This window comes from Colletotrichum tamarilloi (genome assembly GCF_030869305.1).
Source record: "Colletotrichum tamarilloi strain Tom-12 chromosome Unknown Scaffold_183.1, whole genome shotgun sequence".
NCBI lineage: Eukaryota > Fungi > Ascomycota > Sordariomycetes > Glomerellales > Glomerellaceae > Colletotrichum > Colletotrichum tamarilloi.
Genome location: NW_026849566.1, coordinates 22,885 through 43,365, shown reverse-complemented (window position 1 = coordinate 43,365; position 20,481 = coordinate 22,885). Strand labels below are relative to the sequence as shown.

Sequence of the window (20,481 nt, the reverse complement as noted above, 5' to 3'; positions counted from 1 at the left end):
AGAACGGTCACGAACAAGTCAACAACGTGGCGAAAAAGCAAACTAAAAGCTAGGAAATCTCTGTTGGGGGAGTCCCGTGTGGAAGTAAGACGAATAGAAGGGGCAACCAAGTCGCAAAACCATCCGAACCCGACGCCCAAGACAAGCCCAGATGTCCAGAGAGGTAACTAAGGCCGCAAAGCATGCAATCGTCGTTCTCGTGATGTCTCACAATCGTATCCGCTATCCGTATGCCTAACATCAAACAAGTCCAAAGAAATATGTGTCATTCGCCCAGGTATCCATCGTGCAGCGTTAAGAGTCCAAGGCGGCGGCAGCGAACGAAGAACGATGAGAGAAGCTCGAGAAAGGGTGAAACAATAAGACAGTTGAGAGCGCAACTCTCAATATTTCCTCAAGTGCTCAACTTGAGCCCAGAGGCAAGGGGGCCGTCCAGGAGACCCTTGAAACCTTCGATCTACTACAGAGGATGTTAGCCCAGGTGTGTTCTGACACATGACCCATGGATGCTTACCTGAGGAGGGGCACCAGGAGGGCCCTGAGGTCCCGGAGGGCCATGAGGACCCGGCGCACCGAAGTGAGCAGGTCCGTAGGCGCCAGGGCCGGGAGCCGGAGCGAAGTAGTGAGGCGGGGGAGGGGCAGGACGGTAGGGGGTACCAACACCAGAGTTGTTTTGGCTGCGGCCCCAGCTCAGACGGACACGAGAGTTTCCAATAGGGTATCCCTGCATCTGGTTGATGGCCATCTCGGCAGCGTGGCGATGGACGAACTGGACGAAACCACAGCCCTTTCCAGGCGGGATCTTGACGTAGGTGATCTCTCCGAATCCTTGGAAGAAGCTTCGGAGCTCATCCTCAGTGACGTAGCCAGACAGGCCACCGACGAAAACGGTCGTGTTGTTCGGGTCGGTGAACTGGTTCATCTGCTGACCAGGAGGGTTGTAGGGGGCTCCGTAAGCACCGCCGTACTGGGCAGGCGAGGGAACGCCGTAGAAGCCCTGCTGGTGAGGGGGGAGGCCAGGCGCCATCATCTGGTTACCATGGTGCTGCTGGTAAGGGCCGCCGTGGTTGCTTCTGCTTTCGTTAGTTTCTTTCATTCAAAATTTGGCAAGACGTGCAAACTCACCGGTTCTTGGGGGTAGCGGTGGAGATGCGCATGGGGCGGTTGCCGCAGTAAACTCCCTGCATCTCCACAAGAGCACGCTGCTGGTCCTGCTCGTCGGTGAAGCGGACGAATCCGTAACCACGCGACTGTCCCGACATGGCATCGGTCATGATCTTAGCAGACTTGCAGGAGGGGAATCGCGCCTGGAAGAGAGACACGAGAACGTATTCGTTGACCTCAGGGCCAAGGTCGCCAACGAAGATCGAGTACTCGGGACCACGATCGTCGCGGCGGTCGTTGATGCCGCCACCGGAAGCCCAGTTGAGCTTGAAGGCGCGGTTGGAGTTGGGGACGGGGGATCCGTTCAGGGTGAGGGCCTTGCTGGCGGCCTCGGACGAGGTGAACTCGACGAAGCAGTAACCAGCATTGCCCGAAGTCTTGTCACGAATGACCTTGACGTTGACGGGCTCTCCGGTGGCGGTCAAGAAGACACCCTTGATGAAGTTCTCATCCATCCAGGGCTCGAGCTCGCCCATCCTGTCTTGTGTTAGTCCAAGCTAGAATGCAAATCTAGATGGTCACGTACCAGAGAGTGTTCTTATTCGCGTCCTGCTGGATGGGGGCCTGGCCGCCCGGGATCTCTCCGGAACCATTGTTGCCGGGGAAGGGCATGCCGCCGGAGACGGGAGTACCGAAGCCATCGCCGTTAGCGTTGGGAGGGGGGGCACCGTTGCCCTGAGCGGGGTTGTAGGGGTTGATTCCGTCCATTTTGGTGGTAGGATAGTAGTGACAAGTTCAGAACTGTAGCTGTCCGCTTTCAAAAATGGTTGATGGTTTCGAGAATCGAATCAGAACGGCCTGTTTTAAGACGCAAAACCTGTACTCCGAAGGGAACTTGGTAAAAAGTCGATTCTCTCTGACGCCTGCACGCCCCGTTGTGAAAACGAAAAATCGAGATGTCGCGGGATGTTCGTGCAAAAATGCTTTAGCCGCCGACTCAAAGAACCGAGCAATGCTTCAAATTCGACTTTTAGGTCTGTTTCGCCGTGGCCAACGTGAACTTTGAACGTTTGGAGAAAAGGTCAGAGGAAGAATCCGAAATGATTGGACCTGACTAGGGTTAGCGTTCAGATGTACACATGTCATCCTGTCAGCTCGTTGTGACAGTTGCATTCACAATCGCATTCGCAGTCACTCCGCAGTTGCTCGTCCAGCAGCTGTGCCCGCAGGAATCATCGTGGGTGGTGGTTGAGAGCGCAGCACATGCGGCATGTGTCCAATGCCGGTCAAATTGGTACCGTGGCAGGGACATCCCAGACAATCCTTCGCAAAGGGACACCTGAGGGCAGGTATGGTGTAGAGAGCTTGCAATCCCTTCAGTCGCATACCTGCTTGCAGTTGAGGTGTAGCAAGCTTTGAGAGGGCGGTGGCCGGGCAGCTTGTGAGGCAATTGACGGAGGTCATCTGACCGTCTGCCTTTCGCGAGACACGTCATCTTCTCAGCAACGACAGGCCTTGGTGACACAAGACCAGATATTGCCATCTAGCCTGGTGCTTTTTCCTGTCCTCGGTGTGTGATGCGCTGCGAATCCAATCTTCGCCCTCTCCAGTGTGTTGCGGCATTTCGGCTAGGCGTTGGGCTTCATGACGAGAGAACCGTGCCATACGTCAAGCCGATATTGCAGAAGTTCGTGACGAGGCCTTCCTTCCTTCCCCATGGCCAAAAGAAGCTGCGAACACGGCGCGGCGGGTGAGGTAAGACGGGACTTGCGGATATTTTGGGTGCGGGGGTGAGGAAGAGCCGGTTGCTGATGGTGCATATTTCGTTTTCCCGGGCGTCTGACGGTGACGACTCGTTGCACGACACGTCGAGGCTGAATGGCTTCGGCATTTGGTTGTCGATCTTCAAGCGCGATCCGGGATGATCCACGATGCATGGAGGGGTTCGATGATGCGCCCAGAACTGCAATTCCATCTTTTCTCCGACCAACATCCTCCAGAATCGCTCTTGGGGTCAATTCGAGGCGAGCAACGTCGAGGTACTCAGCAGAGGATTGCCGAGGATGCCGAAGGCCGGATGGTCGGACACGAGCGTTCGATTTGCGACTGCGGCTGCGGTTGCGGATGCGACTGCGAGAATGCGACGGAGGAGGGGAAGAGGAGTAAAGGCAGAGAGAGAGGTAGGAAGAAACAGTGAGGCAGAGATAGAGAGCATTGATTACTTACTTTTGGGCGCCAACGAAAAGACTCTTTTTCCGGATGACCAGGAAGAAACGTCGTGCGACTCGTAAGGAGGGTGGGTGAGAGTGGTGAGGAGGAAGAATTACAGAGTAATTTTCGTGTCGAGGGAGGAATTTGGGAATGGGGGGGTTAAACGACGTGGGAGGAACCGGACAAGGAAGTTGCGCGAAGAGATTTTTTTTTTTCGCAGCTGGTGAAGGCCGTGGATCTCGCTCTAGTCAGTGGTGACGTGAGGTGGACAAAAAACGCGGCAGCTGGAGCAGCACGGATTTCTTTTGCAACAACCAAGACAATCGCTGAAAAGGATGCTTCGATTTTTTAGCAAAACCCGCAGAGCAACGCAGAGGAGCAGAGCAGATCGCAGAGAGCAGACAGAGAGACGACAGAAGAGGCAGAGAGAGGTGCAACTCTAAAGAAAGAGGAAGAAGGAGAAATGGACGATGATGGGGGTAGAGGGGGGAGTGGGAAGAAGAAGGAACCAAGGGAAGGGAAAGTGGAAGGAAAAGGAAGAGACCACCAGCCAGAGACTCACGCCAGACGCCAAACGGGGTACCTAGGCAAGTACCTTCCTTACTCACTGGCAATGGAGGACGCAGGTGCAGGCGCAGGCGCAGGCTCGGGACGTAGAATGTGGATTTTTGGGCGAGGGGGAAAGGGAAAGCACGACCTGAACTCTAGGGGTGAGAGGGGGTGTGCGAGGCGGAAGGAAGACAGGCAGGTACCTTCCTGGGTATTGATTTAGTATGTGCGTGTGTGCGCAAGAACCTAAGGTTGTGTGTGTCCATATGTGTGTGTGTGTGTGGGTGTGGAAGGAACCTTGGGTCCTTAGGGTGAGGTGAGCTAAGGTACCTTACCACATACTTGGCTATTCTCTCTGTCTGTTTCTCCCGTTTCTTCCGTCTCTGTTTTGCGTGTCTCCGATGCTGTTGCTGGGGACAGCAAGTGCTTGTGTCCGGTACCTAAGGCAGCTAGAAGTATGGGATGTCTGTGTGCATGTGGTGCTGTGCGTGCCTCCTCCCCAGCTCTTCGGAGCAAGCAGGGCAAGGTATCTCTTACCTTAGCTTAGCTCTACTTTTTACAAGGTACCGGTGGGAGAAGGTAGGTACTTTTACCAAAGGTAGGTAGGTAGGGAAGGTATGGAGTCGAGGTTGAAGTGCCTTCCAGGTTGAAAGTTGAGCGCAGGTGGAGCATCAGCAGACGAGCCTGTTTCCTTACGTACCTACCTCAACTTAAGCCGCACTTTACTGTGTGTGTACTAGCCGGGTGCATCTCAGCAAGCAAGCGCACCGGGTCAATCCAGGTCAGCCGCAGCAAAATAGAACCTAAGAGGCTCAGACTCCAAATCGACGAAGCAGCAAAGTGGGCAAGTCTCCATTGGCCATACCTAAGGCCATGGAGGGTTGGTGTGGGTCTGGTGTCGGTGCTGATGCCGTGCGCTGGAGTTGGGGGAGCCGTGGCTGCCACCAGCGAGCTTTAATAGAACGCCGGCAACAGGCGGACTGGCATCGCGTTTTTCAGGTCAGGTACGTGCATCTACGGAAACAGCACGAGGCGCCCCAATGTGTTTGTTTTTCCTCGCCCTTGTTTTTCTCTCTTGGTTTACCCTTGCCTCCATGTTGAAGTCGTCAGCGAGATTTTACTCCAGGACATTGGATATATCGATGACAGTTTGTGGTGAGGTAAGTACTCTCAGGGCTGGCCTGGGGCATCCACCTCGTGACTCCGAGGCCAGATTACCGAATGAGAAATAGGGTGTCGTGTGTGGGAAGGAATGAAAGGAAGGAAGCCGACAGGTACGGAATACAAGCAAAGGTGCAGGTGCAGCTGACAGCCCTCGCGGCAAGTGACAACCGACTTTCCTCGCGACACTTTGATTCTGTCCTGGGAAGGAGTTTGCGCTTCCCGTGTTCTTTCCACCTGGCCGGATAATTTTCAATTCGATATACCTTTACGAAGCACCGATGCAATAGGTAATAAGCTCTTTCCGTCCGTCCGTTCATGCCCAATTGATAATAGATTGGCGCGTGCTCTGTCCCTTTCTACCCTGACCCGGGAAAAGAACGAATGAAGAGCGCCCCAATCCAATCCGGCCCAGCTTGTCCAGGTTCTTTGCACCTTGCAAATGGCAACTGTACGAAAAGGCAATGTCCGGGACTATGGGCAGCAGAGACTCAACCTCGGAGGCTCAGGTTGGCCCGGTCACTGGCGGCGTCAACGTGGACTTGCCCTGACAGGAAAGGCATCCCGGCTCCTGCCCTCGCGTCCCCCCATCTGCCTGAAAACCTTGTTGCTGCTCATAGGCTCCATCTTTTGCATCCTTTTTTGGCTCCGTGACTCCGTCCGGTTTCTTTCGTGGACCTATTCCGCTTCCCATGCGTCTTTGTATCTTTTCCTCCCAGCTGCATGCCGTACCGCATCCGCAAGATGTAGATCGCCCCAAAGCCAGACGACAGAGAAAAAAGACTTTCAGTCACTTCTGATGCATGCCGCCGGCCATAGCCAATCTACGATCTTGCACCAAAACGACGGTACCTTAGGCCTCATTAGGGCGAGGTAGGGCAATCCTCCGGGCAGATCATACGGGGGCGGGAGAGACACGCTAAGCGCAAAACGCAGTTGCCCTACGTTGACGCCTCGTCTCGCCTGCCTTACCTTGCCGTGCTTGCCTTAGCTGGAGGGGAGCTCACGGCGCGAATCCCAGTACGTACCGGATCAAGACGCGAAATGGCGTCACGCAAAAAGGGAGGAGCAGGGGGGTCCGCCGGATTAGGGAGGGGCTCTTTTCTTGACCCTGCAGCCAGGTGTCGCCTTATCCCCGATGCCTCACCTCAAAATCGGGAGGAAGGCACGAAGGTACCTATCTTACCACGGGTACTTCGATATCACAGTTTGATACGGCAGTGAATTTTCGATCAACCTGTATCTACGCAACATGCAATACCCAGTCTGCCAGAAATCCATTCTCAACAGATAGGTAATACCTCATCATCACATCAATCAACCTTTTCAAATGCAGCCACCTTGGTATATTGGCCTCAGTAGCCTTACTCAAGACAAGTCATCTCTCCACCTTCACAGTCGTCGGAAGCCCCAACCACACCAGCCACAGCAACAGGAATGCGAGCTGTTCTTACTTCACCTTCACTGCGAGCCTCGAGGACAATCATCCCAGGCTTTGCTTGCTTTTCCGGTTGAGGCCATGCGAATTCACTCGCTACTCGCACCGCATCCAGCCGGACTCGAGCAACGTCGGCCCGGCAATGGTTCGCTTGAAATGCGCCGGCCCAGTCCCTCATTCCAGATGCCGCTCACCGATCGGGCCCTTCCCGCTCGCATGTCTCTCCATAATCAGCCGCTGGCCGCTGGACGAGCACGAACGACGAGATGGCGGATGCGACAAACACCAAAGAGCGAGCCGCATACAAGACATGGGCCTCCTTTCATTTCTTTTTCCCCGTCGCTGACTTCCTCCACGGAAACCTCCTCGACAACTTCTACATGCGCCAGCCGATGTTAGTCTTCGACGCGTGTTGACTCGCCCCCCCCCCCCCCTTCCCTTCGAACATGTCCCAGAGTCAGCGGGACATGTCGTGATATTAACCTTTGCCGCAGCTGTCTTCGAGCCTTAACTCGCTAACCGATTGTGCGCGCACCATGTTTCGAAACAGTTCGACGGTGTCAGTTTCTGCTCCGATCCAAGGACAGTCCTCGCTCTTGGCCACCCGTTCGCTCCCCCAACAGTGCAGAACACTCGAGCTTCTTCTGTCTGTGCAGCTGCCGCACGACCGCCCTCATCTATATCGAAGAAGCCACTCTACAGTTTCGTACATAGTTCCGATTATCACTTCTAGCAACGAGATCAACAAGTAATGCGCCAGAGTACGCTGTTTGCACACGGTGGACTTGGCATTCGTGGCCTGCGACTATCTCCTCCCAACTCGTCACGACAGCCAGCTAGTATGACCGTCACCGAAGATGCCGGCCGAGTAGGAGTCCTGGCCGACCGGCCAACCTTGACCACGAAAGACACGTCAAAAGGCTCTGATATCGGCAAGTCATGGCTGCCTTGCCTTCCTCGGTACCCCCGTCCGGGAGATGGTCGAATAGCAGCGTTGACGTTGCACGGTACTTGCACCGCACTTTACGCGATCCTCGTCCTCTGAACAGGTCACCCCTGGCTTACGGGTGACGTTGGCAGAGGCATTGATTAATTGTTTGTCTACGGATACCGCAGTCGTCAACCCCGAAAGCCCCAGCGGCCAGAACGGCCCCTCCTTACGAAATCTGATTAAAGTGCTGTCTCCGCGCCTCATTGACACGCTGGCACTCCGGCAGCTAAGGCACGCGTCTCCTTGTCCGGGGCGGACGGCTGTGAGGTTCAACAAGGAGCCGAAGCCTCGGGATCTGGGCATCGTCCGCCGCTGTGCCGCATCCACCCTGTCGGCTAATTGCCCGAGCGATGCCCAGTGGTGATGATTTTACGACTTCGAATGGGCTGAGAGTACACCGCGCGTCCGCCATGGGTACTATTCAGGATTGTCCATATTACGGATTCAATCTTATTCGGATCGCTCAAGTTCTCATGTATGCAAAGGGCCGAAGCTGTCGTCGGGCTTGCAGCTTTTGCACAGCACCCAGTAGCACCCAGCACGACTCGCATGACGGTGAATTTCGGGTCTCCGTCGCATGCCGACTGACGCTTATTGGGTACATCAATCATTGGCTTGACAGTATTTTTTTGCCCTGAGAAATGAAATCATCGGTCGGACCAGGGTGGAAGGGGGTGGCCGCATGAAGGAGAGTTCCCACTGCTACCGTGGATCGAGGTGTGGGAAGAGTTAGATCTCTGGATTTTCTAGCCCTTCTCTCTCACTGGTCGCTGCCTCGACGCGCCATGTGGCCCGGCCTCACTCAGAGATGCTGTGGGCTTGGATTGGTGGTGAGTTCAAATGACTCCCTTTCCCTCCTTCATTCCTACTCGTGGGCAGTGGTATGCTATGCGGCAGCTGTCTATGTAAATTACCCTGTAGGTCTCGGCCGATAATAGGCATCAAGTATCGCCCGCCAATTGATACCTTAGTCTGCCGTTGCGTGCTCCCGCGGCTCAAGTTGGAGCATGATTCAGCTCGCACTAGCAATCTCCGGTGCAACTCTTGAGCACTCGTCTTCTCGAGCCGATTGATGGCACCGTCCCCTATCGTTCGCACAGGTCAGCCAGCTCACGGACGCAACCCTGGAACCTCTCGCTCAATGTCCATTTCTCCACACTGGTCGTCAAAAGAGCCTTCCTCAGCAAATGCTCAGTGTACGCCCCGAAAAGAGCATCGGTATCACAGGGGCATCAACATATCCCTGCTCGCCGTCGTGACCATTTCTGCGACGCATCAACGATCATACGAAGACTCGTCTGGCACCAAGGAAAAAAATTGTCGTTCCATGTACATCATGTCCGCGGAGGGCATTAGTCTCGATGCTAGCCCCAGTTGGTGTATTCCTTCTGGCAGCAGTGACTTGCGTCCTCATCAGCATGAAGACTAGCAGGGTTCGGCATGTCTCAACCGCATGTTGTCGCGACGAATCATCAAGGGGCTTTTGCAATTCCACAGGGTCGTGAATGCATCTTCTCCCTCATCAGGACACGTATCGCAGCATCGTGACCTGCGCACACATCCTCTGGCAGGTAGGACTGGCGCGGGTGGGTGAGACGTGCAGCTTGTTCCTCAGAGTACCCCCTCAGTGGCTCAGACCACATTAATTGACGAAAGGGCTTCTTCTCGAAGCCAAGCTGACAGGCACCTAGCTCCTCAACCGGACGTATAGGTATTACCGTATTTCGTCTGATGATCCAGGGTCGCATAGCCTGCAGACCACAAAGTACAGACTGCGAAGAAGCAATTTCCCTCCCTTTCTCGCACCCTTCAGTTGCGTTCCCCAGCTTTTGGAGGGGTCTAGGTACAGACTTGAGACCTTCGATCAGCGACTTCGTGCGTACCACAGATAGGCCGGCGCTCTCTGCCTCGTCTAATTCTTACGCTCCATGGCTCCCTCGGTACCGGGCTAATTAGTCCGCAAACACATGGCCCCGGCGCCCACGGATTCAGTTCCTCATGCCTAAGCCCAGGAAGCTGAAGGGCCCAGGAATAACTCGTCGTGGGACTTACGCCCCGACGTTGAGGCACCAGGAGCCTGCCAACTCGCATTTATTTGCGCAGAACGAACTGGCTTCACTTTTTGAACTCATCTACCATTGCTTTCGTCGATGGTACCCGACAGGGTGTATGTCTAATAAAGTGGTGAGCGACAACCTTCCCCCTTGACTCGCGTACCCAATTCTTGGTCTCAGTCTTGGGCGGAACCTGAGGTACTGGGCGTACTCTTGCTTCTTTCCATCCCTCTCCAGCTACCCGGCCATTGCGCTCAGGCAATGCAGCGGATACCACTGCTGACTGCCCAAGACGACATCGTAGCATCCAGTCGCGGCGCTTTGAATGGCAATATCGATGCCAGCTTTTTGCATCAGTCAGGGGAGCAGGCTTCTAGGTTTCTACATAGGTACGGGAGGAGTTGGGATGGACTCGTTTGATTTTTTCCAACGAGTTTAGGAACTAGTCGCAACGTTGAGTGTCGTTTACAACTCGCCAAAGTGGCTCGTCGCAACCTCGCCCGTCATGAACCATGGAATATGGAGCTCATCGACTCAGCAATCTGCCATGGATTGAATCTTCGTCCTCAGATGGTTTGGGGGCCTGATGACACAATGGTCACGCCGTCGCTCAACTTCTCTTCTCCCTAATCAGCTTCAAAACAAAACAAAATGGTAGGTTGAGGTGCGTACCTACGGGATACCGATATGGGGTTGGCTTGCAAGCCTGGTAAAGCCAGCCTGGAAAATCCGTACCTTTCAAATCGCAAACTTTAAAAATGAGTTTCGGAACAGGAGCTAGTTGAGAAGTAGCGTCTTCGATTAAGTGTGGGTGTGTGGGAGTATCGATGTGATGTGATGAGGTACAGGAAGACTTTGTCATGTGAAGCTGACTCTTCCCATGTTGCGGGGATGGTTTGGCGAGAGGGGAAGGGAAGGGGGGAAGATGCAGTGTGATATCAGAAGGACAGATGTGAGTCCTTTTTGAGTTTCTCCTACAGCTACCGATGAGGCTTCTCCAATGGCACTCCGCGTTGGTGAGGTGGTGAAGGCGTGCTGGGATCATCTCTGTAGAGTTGTAGGATTCTCGCGTTTTCGCTGTGTGCGTTTGCTGCATGACAAAGTGGTGAATCGATAGTCGATGTTCGTATTTAGGCCGATCTCGGATCGGTCTTGGTAGGATTGGAGAAGTGATGGGGTATGGCAGACAGGTAGGTAGGTAGACAACGTTGACGCGTCGATGTTGTACTCTGTGGTAGGTTGTAATCTTCCCCCGGGGCCCCGGAGCGGGCGCGCTTAGCGGGCGACGGTACCTTACGCCGGCCGCACGGCGCGCGTTCCATCAGCGAATGCTGTGTCCAAGTCGTATCTTTGCCCAAACTGCCGCCAGACTAAATTCTCACTAGGTTTGACAAGCGGTTATCGTTTAGCCGGCTGGAAAGGGGGGAAAGAAAGGCTTCCTTGATGGTTTGAATGTGCATTTGAGGCCCCTAGTGTCGAATTCTGAGTAGTCAGATGATCTGCCGGGCAAAAGTCAATCAGACTATTCTTCTGTGATGACTTCGGCTGAGTTACATCGTGGGCGGGGTACATGTCGTTGATGCGCAAGCGTTACCGGTTGGCGATATGGTTCGTGGAGACGATGGTGGGAGTTTGAGGCTAATTGTCAATGAAAAGACCGCATTATATATTTTGTCATGGCCAGGGGACTGGGAGCATAATTGAGGCTGATTATTAAACCATCGAGTCAACAGCAATCTGATGAGTTCAACGTTGAGTTCAGCTAGAAGACTATGAGGTGAATGCTCACACTGATAGGTGTCCTTGGTGTTCTCAGAAGGGCAACCAGACACATGTCCATCAGGGAGTGGTAGTTTCGTCTCATGGGGTGTTGCAAGAACTGTTGGTTACCTAGGTTCAAGGGGCTAGCCTTTCACTTACTAGTTATCCCCCATGTTGGGGTTTCGTCTGGGATCGGCAGGCGGGAAGGAGTGACTAGGAAACTCAGCATCTGCGATTTGTTCCGGGTTGCTAAAGTAGATCCGAGTTTGGCCGAAGGGTTTGTTTGATCTTTAAGGTAGAACGGGATGCCCTCAAGGGCTTTTGATAGGTGTATGAGATTTCCCTCTTTCGGTGTCCGTTGATATCGTTTAGGATCAGGTCATTGCAGAAGAGAATACGGATGGTAACTTTGACTTGAAAGCATGAGAATCATTGGACTCATGCTGCAGGAAGTGGTGGAGTTACAGATAGCAACGTTCACAACGCAGGTGTTGAGAGATCTTGTCAATGTCTATGTCAAGGGATCTTGAACACCTCTATCCAGCTGGATGGCTTATGAGAGTTGGGGGTTAGGGGGGAGCGTGACAACTTTTGGTTGACATTGGCGATCTCATTTGGCACCTGAAATATACCGATGCTATGCTTTTTAAGATCATACAGATTATATCCACGATCTAAGCGGTCTCCGGCATTCAGGATGCGAGCTATGGGCTTTACGACCGTCAGGTAATCGTCAGATTTGGGTATGCTGCCAAATGCCTCCAGGCATCAATAACGCCCTGATGGCCCGTCCAACTCGTAAGATGATGATTCCGGTCATGTGCCTCTACTGCCATGAGTTCAATTGTCTCTGATCGCAACAGTACCACTGAATGCTTGATGGAGACACACGCAATAAGCCTGATACTATGCAGTAATTCAAATGGAGGGCATAGTACATCTGACCTTGGCCTTAAACCTGGAAACTCCTCGCAACTGATGGTGACGAGAGATATTCTGGAATATTATTTGAGACAGATAAAGAGTCTATGCAACTCAATTTGATGGAGGAAGTTGAAACTTGGACAAATGAAATGATCTCGCGTTTGCGCATGTGGCTCGACGACTTATATCGGCAGATAGGGAAGCTTTCAGTGAACTCTGCCTTAGCTCGTCCTGTCATACAATTACACACCTAATCACAATAACCAGTGCACAATTATTGAAATAAACCTCACGTTGAAATAGAGCTTGATGAGTTCAGATTCTCACTTTTCTTGAACGTCACTCCAGAGCCTACCCATCCAGTATATTCACACTTCGCCAAGAGTTCAAGGTCACTTCTGTACATATGGCTCTTTATTCAGGTAGCCTTAACCATAAGTTCACCATAGTTTTAATCTTGCAATAAAAGAAATTGAAAAAGGCTTTCATCCCAATTTCCTTTGACTTCAGTTCACAACTCGACATAATCTAGCTTACTATCATCCACCTGCAGCAAAGTGCACATATCGAGGCCGTTACGGTTGCAAGCGATGTGACCTGACTCAACGGCTGTTCGATCATTTCTGTGGCAAAGAAGTAATAAGGGACCCTGAGGTAAGGTATAAAGCGCCCGGCTGAAGCTTCAATGCCGGATTTCATAGCACCTTTGCGCTTGCGAGCAGAGGGAGAGGCGGGTTAGGGTTTCACTCCCTTCGAGTTTCAGTAATTCGCCTGTGCCATATTTGTAAGTGACTCCATCTATCTTACTACTTCGCCTGATTCTTTACATGAAAGTTCTAGATTTCAAATCTCCTCATCTCACTGGTAGCATATGTTTGGGAACTGCACCCCGATGATTAAAGACAGATGCGGCTGAATGTGAACTCCAAGATGACAAAGCCCTCGCATGTTCTATGTGATCAAGATAAAATCACCCGGTAGATCGTGATTGCTTTTTGCTTGCCTTGTTGTTCCCTCACACATCCTGATAACAATATTCACAATTGAAATAGGACGGCACTGAACTGAGACGGCGAGTGCTCTCGCCTCTTATGGTTATGTGAAGGCTGCTTAGAAGAATTGTACCAATACCCCCTTCACCTTGCATTGTTCAACTCTCTAGGCAGATTAATCCTGCAGGGCCATATCCTTAGGGAGAAAACCAAAAGAGGACGGTGCAGAAGTAAAATGGGGAGAGCTCTCGCCTTGTGTGGTTAAGACGACTAGTGAGTAGACCCGCATTAATTACACGTCACCTTGTCTACCTCTCATGACACGCTGCACAGAAATACAACCAGAGACCAAAATAGGACGGTGCAGAAATAACCAGCGAGAGCTCTCGCCTTGTGTGACCATACACTTTGAAGCTGGGTAGCACCCGCCTTTCTAGTTTGTTTCTGTCTCGGAGTCTCTCGAAAACATCTCCGGCGTTTACTCGCTAAACCGATTTCGGAACAAACATTGGCCACATTGTGGCGGAGGTAAGTTGCCGCCCCCAACTGTTTCTCCCCCTGTTCCGTTCCGTTTTCTGTGGAATTTCTGGAACCACTCGGACACCAAGCTTAATCAGCTCAGGCAACCGGAAGCAACGTCGACTCTTCCCACAGCACACGTCAGGTACATTTACATGTACCCCCACATCTCTCTCTCCATCATCACCTCTCATCATCAACCCAAATTCAACGCTGCGACAGCTTCTTCAAGATGTCTGGCGAATCTCCCGAGGCCAAGGAGAAGCGCCTCGTGGGGACTGTCCAGATTCGGCTTCTCGAGGCGTCAAACAACGAGACCAAGTTGAACGAGTTGTTGGGCAAGTACCTGTGCGCGCTGCTACTTAAGGCCAAGAGTGACTATCCTGCAGTCCGCACTGAGGCGAGAATCCACCATAAGCTTCACATAATTATTTCTGATACTGACGTTCGAGTTAGGTGATCACATTTGCCGGCAAACTCAAAGGCTTGATCATACACCCGAGGTACGAAATTCCTTGTCTTCCGCGTCTTCCAGGATTTGAGTGTGGGCACTAACGGTGTACACAGCATCATTCTTCCGGTGGAGAAGCTCATCGACCAATATCAAGAGGTCGACTCACCTATTCTTCGCGTCTTAGATATTTCCTTCATCCAGCATAGCATTCTGCGTCTGGATGATTACGAAAGACGTCATCTATTCCCCAAAGTGGCAAAGGGCATTTCATCGCCCAACCATGCCGCCACCCAATCATCCATGTTCAATGTTCTCTTGAAGATCATTCCCGATATCCAGGTACCATCACGCGGCAGCGAAGAAGACGCGGCCTTGAGAGAAGCTAGCGGTCTTTCCATAGATGCAGACGCCCTCTTCGTCGCAAGATGGCTGGGTAAGGTGTTACTCCTCAGGATCCCGGGTGGCTCGAACCCAACTCGACAAGATTTTGAGAGGATGAACCCGGCTCTGCTTGCAGCGGACCTGGACTTCCTGAAGCCGGAGCAGCGCGATACCGCAGCTGCATTCCAGAATATGCAGGCCCTCCGGCGCAAGATTGCTCAGCTCTTGGCTAGCGGTGCTTTCAAAGATGAGGAGAGACTCTTGCCTGCGCTATCTGCTGCAGCGAGCCCCGACTATCAAGTCTCACAGGCCGGGGAAGACATCTTGAAAAGAATCACAATCGACTTCGAGAAGGCGTCGGTTATTGAGGAGTTGTATAATGCACACGCCCGACTTCCTGCGCCCCATAGAATCAAGATTCTCCCTCTGCTTTCGAAATCGAAGCTTGCCACGACAATGCAGGATAACATCATGAACGTCGTGACGCTCGACTTTGGTACAGAGACTTCATCCATTGCGCCAGCTCATTTACAAGCAGCAAGTGGCCTGGAGCGTACCAGACTTCACAAAGCTCTGTTTTATTTCCTCAACTGGTGCGCCAACATCGGACCTACTCAGGCCCCCTTCACCATCGGTCCCAAGTTGATCGACAAGATGCGGACTTACGTGGAAGACCAGGGCTGGCCTGTTTCACGGACACTGACGGCAGACGAAGAGAAGCTTCGGTCTATGGCCTACGACTTACTTGGTGTTCTTGGCGCGGGAAGTGCATCCAGCACACAGGACAAACTGCATCTCGTCGGTTGGCTCTTTAGATCCATGTCCGAGGACCCTACCGTGGAGGCGGTCTCTGCCATTGAGGGCTCACTTTCGGGACTGACCAGAAGCTTCGACCCAAAGACAGTCAGCGGCGACGGTCGCGGCAGTGGTATGATTAGCCTCATCTCTCTCCTCCTGCACTACATGAATCTCCCTGAGGAGAACCCTGCCGTGCGAAGTGCAAGATTCTCAGCGGTCAAGTGGGCGAACCAGACCATCGCATCATGGGATGTGCGAGGCAGATGGATCGATATCCTGGCCATAGCCGGCCGCAAGTCAGAGCGCACAGAGGTCGTCGAGGAAGGCAGAAAGGGCTTGGATCCCTGGACGTACAGGGACGCCGAGGCGCACAAGATGCCGGATTGGATCCAACTCATGACGTACTTCTTTTGCGACAAGATATCTGACGAAATCTCAAGTGACGAGTGGAGCAGCTCAGCGCCTCCCAAGCTTGACTTCGATGATGACCGTACGATGCAGAACTTTCAAGGCGAAAAGATGATGGCTTACTCTGTTGCCGTCGAGTATGTCAAGAGGGCCCTGTTCGTCGCCGCGCTTCCAGACTTTCCTTTGGTCCCTGATTGGAGTTCCCAGCTCGACACTCTTGTTCGGAACGACGTCAAGACCCGGGAAACCATCAGAGCCTACTTCCGTTCCGTTGAGCCGGAGTACATTGGCCTGTTCATCAAGATCTGCTTCGATGGTGTTCGTTACCTGAAGAACCTGGATGGAACCGATCGCGTCGTTGAGAGCTGCCTGAAGTCCATGGTTGATGTCGCATCACTCGCCCCCGCTGGCACTATCAACTACATTGCCCCCTCAGCATGGGTTCTGCAGAAGTGCATCGCATCAAACAACAGACACACCCGTGCTGCCGCCGCGCAAGCCGTCGGAATTCTCCTTCCTCACCCCCTTAATAAGGTGGACCTGGCGATTCCAGAGGCGGCGCCCCACCAGACGAGGAACGAGAACGTTCAGAAGTTCCTGAGAGATCTCAAGGCTATGATTTGGGGATGGGAAAAGCATGTTGGAGCAGTCGCCAATGGTGTCGAAGGAGCCCTGCAGGCATTCGGCCACATCTTTTCGAGGGCTGTGTACTATGGTCTTCCTATCCCGATCGACGTTCATCTTCCAGCAAGGATGCTCATGGACAAATCGCGCCATGGCCCGACGTTGGAGAATGCTATTCTCGAATGTTACGGGGAACTTTGGACCGCGGGACTTTCCCAGTATATTCCGGACAATGTTAACAACCTTACGGCGGATTATGTGATCGAGAGACTCACGGAGAATGCAAATGCAGGAAGCGACAAGTCCATTTTTGCACTCGGCCGCCTTGCCTTGGCGTTCAACGAGCCGAATGAAGAGGCCACCCCCGAAGACGGCCTGCTGTACCCGTCTAGCAAGACTTCAGGCATCGATAGCGTCCTAAAGAGCCTTTTCGGACTTCACGCGAGAAAGGAGACCGAGATCCAGTTCACTGTCGGCGAGGCCATCACTGCCGCTATCGCCTGCTGGGACTCTGACTTTGTCAAGCTCTCCATGAATGTCGACTGCACCGACGGTCCCTGGAGAAAGGGCAAGCGCAGCCAGAGAATCACCGCCGTGCTCGACAAGCTGTTCCGCGACTGCAAGACGACAAAACCCAGCTTGCTTAAGGCCTCTGGCATCTGGCTCTTCTGCGTGGTTCAGTACTGCGGACATCTCGACGAGGTCCAGTCACGTCTTCGAGAGGCCCAGGCCGCATTCATGAGATTGCTCAGTGCGCGTGACGAGTTGGTGCAGGAGACGGCCTCCCGCGGTCTGTCACTGGTGTATGAGAAGGGCGACGAAGGATTGAAGCAGGATCTTGTCAAGGACTTGGTCTCGGCCTTTACTGGGAACACCACGCAGATCAAGGTTGAGGATGAGACGGAGTTGTTCGAGCCCGGCGCTTTGCCTACGGGCGAGGGCAAGTCGGTCACGTCGTACAAGGATATTGTCAGTTTGGCGAACGAAGTCGGTGACCAGAGTCTCGTCTATAAGTTCATGTCTCTTGCGACGAACGCCGCGACCTGGTCTACGAGATCTGCCTTTGGCCGCTTTGGTCTCAGCAATATCCTCTCCGAGTCAGAGGTCGACCCTAAGCTTTACCCTAAGCTGTTCCGTTACCGCTTCGACCCGAACTCCAACGTTCAGCGATCCATGGACGACATCTGGAAGGCGTTGGTCAAGAACCCGAATGAAACGATTGGCGAGCACTTCGACGCCATCATGCAGGACCTCCTGAAGAACGTCCTCGGCAAGGAGTGGCGCGTCCGACAGGCCAGCTGTGGTGCCATCTCCGACCTGATTTCCGGACAGCCCTTCCACAAGTATGAGAAGTACTATGCCGAGATCTGGACTGCGGCACTGAAGGTGCTTGACGATGTCAAGGGATCTGTCAGAGAATCTGCCCTCAAGCTGTGCATGGGTCTGACCAACACTATTGTCCGTCAACTCGAAGAGGGTGGGTCTTCGTCGTCAGCGCAGGCTATGCTGAAGCAAGCTCTTCGTTTCCTCCTCTCGCCCAGCGGTCTCGAGAGCGGTGTCGACGAAGTCAAGATGTTTTCGCTCAAGACGATTATTGACATCACTAAGAAGGGCGGCCCTAATCTGAAGCCCTTCATTGTCGACTTCATCCCTCCTCTTCTGGGTCTTCATAGCACAATCGAGCCAGAGCAGATCAATTACGCTTACCAGAAGGTTAGCGAGGACTCTCGTGACCAGCTTGATAAGCTCAGAGCTAGATGGGTCAACCAATCGCCAATCTCGGAAGCCATCGACAACTGCCTTCGGCAGCTTGACGCCGAGGGGATGAAGCAGCTTGCGCCGAAGCTCGAGGAGATCATCAAGACCGCCATCGGCATGCCGACCAAGATTGCATGTGCTAGACTGATTGGCGATCTCGTCATGCGCCACGCCGTCGACTTCAAGCCGGTATCACCAAAGTTCATGCAGATTATGGAGAAGCAAGCACTCGACCGCAACGACGAAGTCAGCAAGGGCTACGCCAGAGCCGCGGGATACCTGATGCGCATCGTTCCCGACGCATCCAAGGAGCGCCTCGTCGATAAGTTTACCGAATTCTACTTTGCCAGCGAAGACGAGGCCCGCCGCGCCAAGGTATCCGACGTTGTTCTCGGCGTGTCCAAGCTGGCCCCTGACCACTTCAACGCCCTGGCGGCCAAGTTCATCCCGTTCACCTACATGGGAATGCACGACACGGACGAGTATACCCGAAAGTGCTTCGACGAAGTCTGGAATCAGCACGGCGGCAGCTCCCGCACCGTCGCGCGCTACGTTCCCGAGATTGTAGGCTTCATCAAGAGAGGCCTCGAGGCGCCGCGATGGAACCTTCAGCATACCGCCGCCTTCAGCATCGCGAGCATGATCAAGGCCGTTGTTGCCTCCAGCGATGCCACTGGCGGACAAATGTCCGAGGCAAACCTGAAGCTCATCTGGCCCGTTCTTGACAAGGCGCTCGCGCTCAAGACCTTCCCCGGAAAGGAGAAGGTTCTCGAGTCCTTCCCCCAGTTCGTCGGCAAGGGCAAAGCTCTCTGGCAGAATGACTCGACCATCGCCGCACAGCAGCAAAAGATTGCGATCCGCGAGGCGAAGAGAAACAATGAGGACTACCGCCCGCACGCCTTCAAGGCTCTCTGGCAATTTGCAGAGCAGCGCGACGACTTGGACCTTCTCGAGACCATCTCCACCATTGTGAGCGGGCCTCTGGACGACTTCATTGACGAGGACCGGATGGATGTCGACAGCTCCGGCGACGCGACTCGCAAGGCGGCCGTCAACGGCATTGAGACTGTCGCGCGGGGCTACAACCGCAAGGAGATCAAGGAGAACCCCAGCGCCGTGCTCAAGAAGATCTTTGAGCTTCTCAAGACGTACCTCGACAACGCCAAGTTCGAGGGCATCAAGCGAGAGGTGTGGTACGAGTCCGTCAGAGACCTGATGGAGGCTGCGCCTGCCCCCGCCTCCAGCACCCCTGCCAGCAACGAGAAGGAGGTCGCTCTGGCCTATCTCCGCAGCCTGGATCCCGAGTCCGTCGACAACGGCACCGAGGCCCAGCGTACGATGCGGGCCCTCGCTATTGGCGGAGTATTCAAGGCCATTCAGCGCGGGGTGTTTGGGGAGGGAGCGGCGGCGGCGGAGGAGAGGAAGGGCTTTGTGGAGATGGTGAAGAAGGCTTTGGGGGCTGAGAGGTCTCTTGAGGTGCAGAAGCACCTCAAGGATATCCTCTCGGAGTTGGAGAAGTAGGAGGAAGAGGAGAAGATACTTCTTCCTACTTCTCCAGCAAGGGAAGCTGATGTTTTTGGCCGCGAGGCGGCAGGATATGGCTCGCGGGGTGTTGATACCCCTATATTAGAACTTGCTCTTTACTTGAATGACTGTTACAATGACGCCAGCCTTCCTCTCAACGTGCTATTGATTTCGCAGAAACAATTCATCGATGTACACATGAAAGATGATGGAAAGAGGGCAGAGCCAATGGGACAATTCTGAAGCGCACTTTGTGTAGCTAAGGTTGGTTACGTATAGATTGATGACACCGGCTCGGAGTCGCAAGCCCGGGGATACCTGTCCAGTCCCGGTGCTGCTGCCTCGAAGCCTGAGCGAATCCTCTGATCTATGTCAGACTGCACCAGCTACTCACCTTTCAATAGTGCGGTAGACCATAGAAAGCCTAGACGATAGTTCTCCTTGACAGGGGCCTATTCGCAGGTAGTAAGATTCCTACATCTTGCAATTTGTGGGTGCGGGACGTCGCGACGCTCAGCCAGATATCCGTTTCTTGAGATGGCAAATCCAAAAGCAGAAGCTACATTTTCATATCTTGATGTATATAGAAATGGCAGGCCAAGGCAGGATGAATCTAAAGACGGGCCTGTGCATATAGTCAGAGCAAGAAAGAAGCAGGCTGTAATGCTCTGCGTGGGGTGCTCTTCAAGACAAACATCTTCGTGTGTGGCTGAGTACAAGCCACAAGGTCAGCCACACGAGATTGAGCACCTTGGTAGCCGTGGCGCAGTAAATCACCTCATCGCATCAACATTCCACCATTTCTCCGAGACAGCCCAGAGCAGGAAGGA

General features: G+C 53.5%; 4 protein-coding genes across 4 annotated transcripts; 2 read left to right on the top strand and 2 right to left on the bottom strand.

Annotated features, from left to right (window-relative positions):
- Nucleotides 1-394: 394 nt before the first annotated feature.
- CTAM01_15885 (RNA recognition domain-containing protein) lies at nt 395-1,872 on the bottom strand (the record flags this gene model as incomplete). The annotated part of the gene is made up of 4 exons (XM_060531879.1): nt 395-457; nt 515-1,073; nt 1,126-1,641; nt 1,691-1,872. 4 exons carry the CDS (start codon nt 1,870-1,872, stop codon nt 395-397), a joined length of 1,320 nt encoding a protein of 439 aa, XP_060373549.1.
- Nucleotides 1,873-2,746: 874 nt separating this feature from the next.
- CTAM01_15884 (uncharacterized protein) lies at nt 2,747-2,995 on the bottom strand (the record flags this gene model as incomplete). The annotated part of the gene is made up of 1 exon (XM_060531878.1): nt 2,747-2,995. The coding sequence occupies one exon, from the start codon at nt 2,993-2,995 to the stop codon at nt 2,747-2,749; it is 249 nt and encodes an 82-aa protein (XP_060373548.1).
- Nucleotides 2,996-6,355: 3,360 nt separating this feature from the next.
- On the top strand, nt 6,356-6,862 carry CTAM01_15883 (uncharacterized protein; the record flags this gene model as incomplete). Its single annotated transcript, XM_060531877.1, has 1 exon — nt 6,356-6,862. The coding sequence occupies one exon, from the start codon at nt 6,356-6,358 to the stop codon at nt 6,860-6,862; it is 507 nt and encodes a 168-aa protein (XP_060373547.1).
- Nucleotides 6,863-13,936: 7,074 nt separating this feature from the next.
- Nucleotides 13,937-19,648, top strand: CTAM01_15882 (proteasome component ECM29; the record flags this gene model as incomplete). The annotated part of the gene is made up of 3 exons (XM_060531876.1): nt 13,937-14,092; nt 14,161-14,207; nt 14,272-19,648. 3 exons carry the CDS (start codon nt 13,937-13,939, stop codon nt 19,646-19,648), a joined length of 5,580 nt encoding a protein of 1,859 aa, XP_060373546.1.
- Between the last annotated feature and the right edge of the window lie 833 nt (nt 19,649-20,481).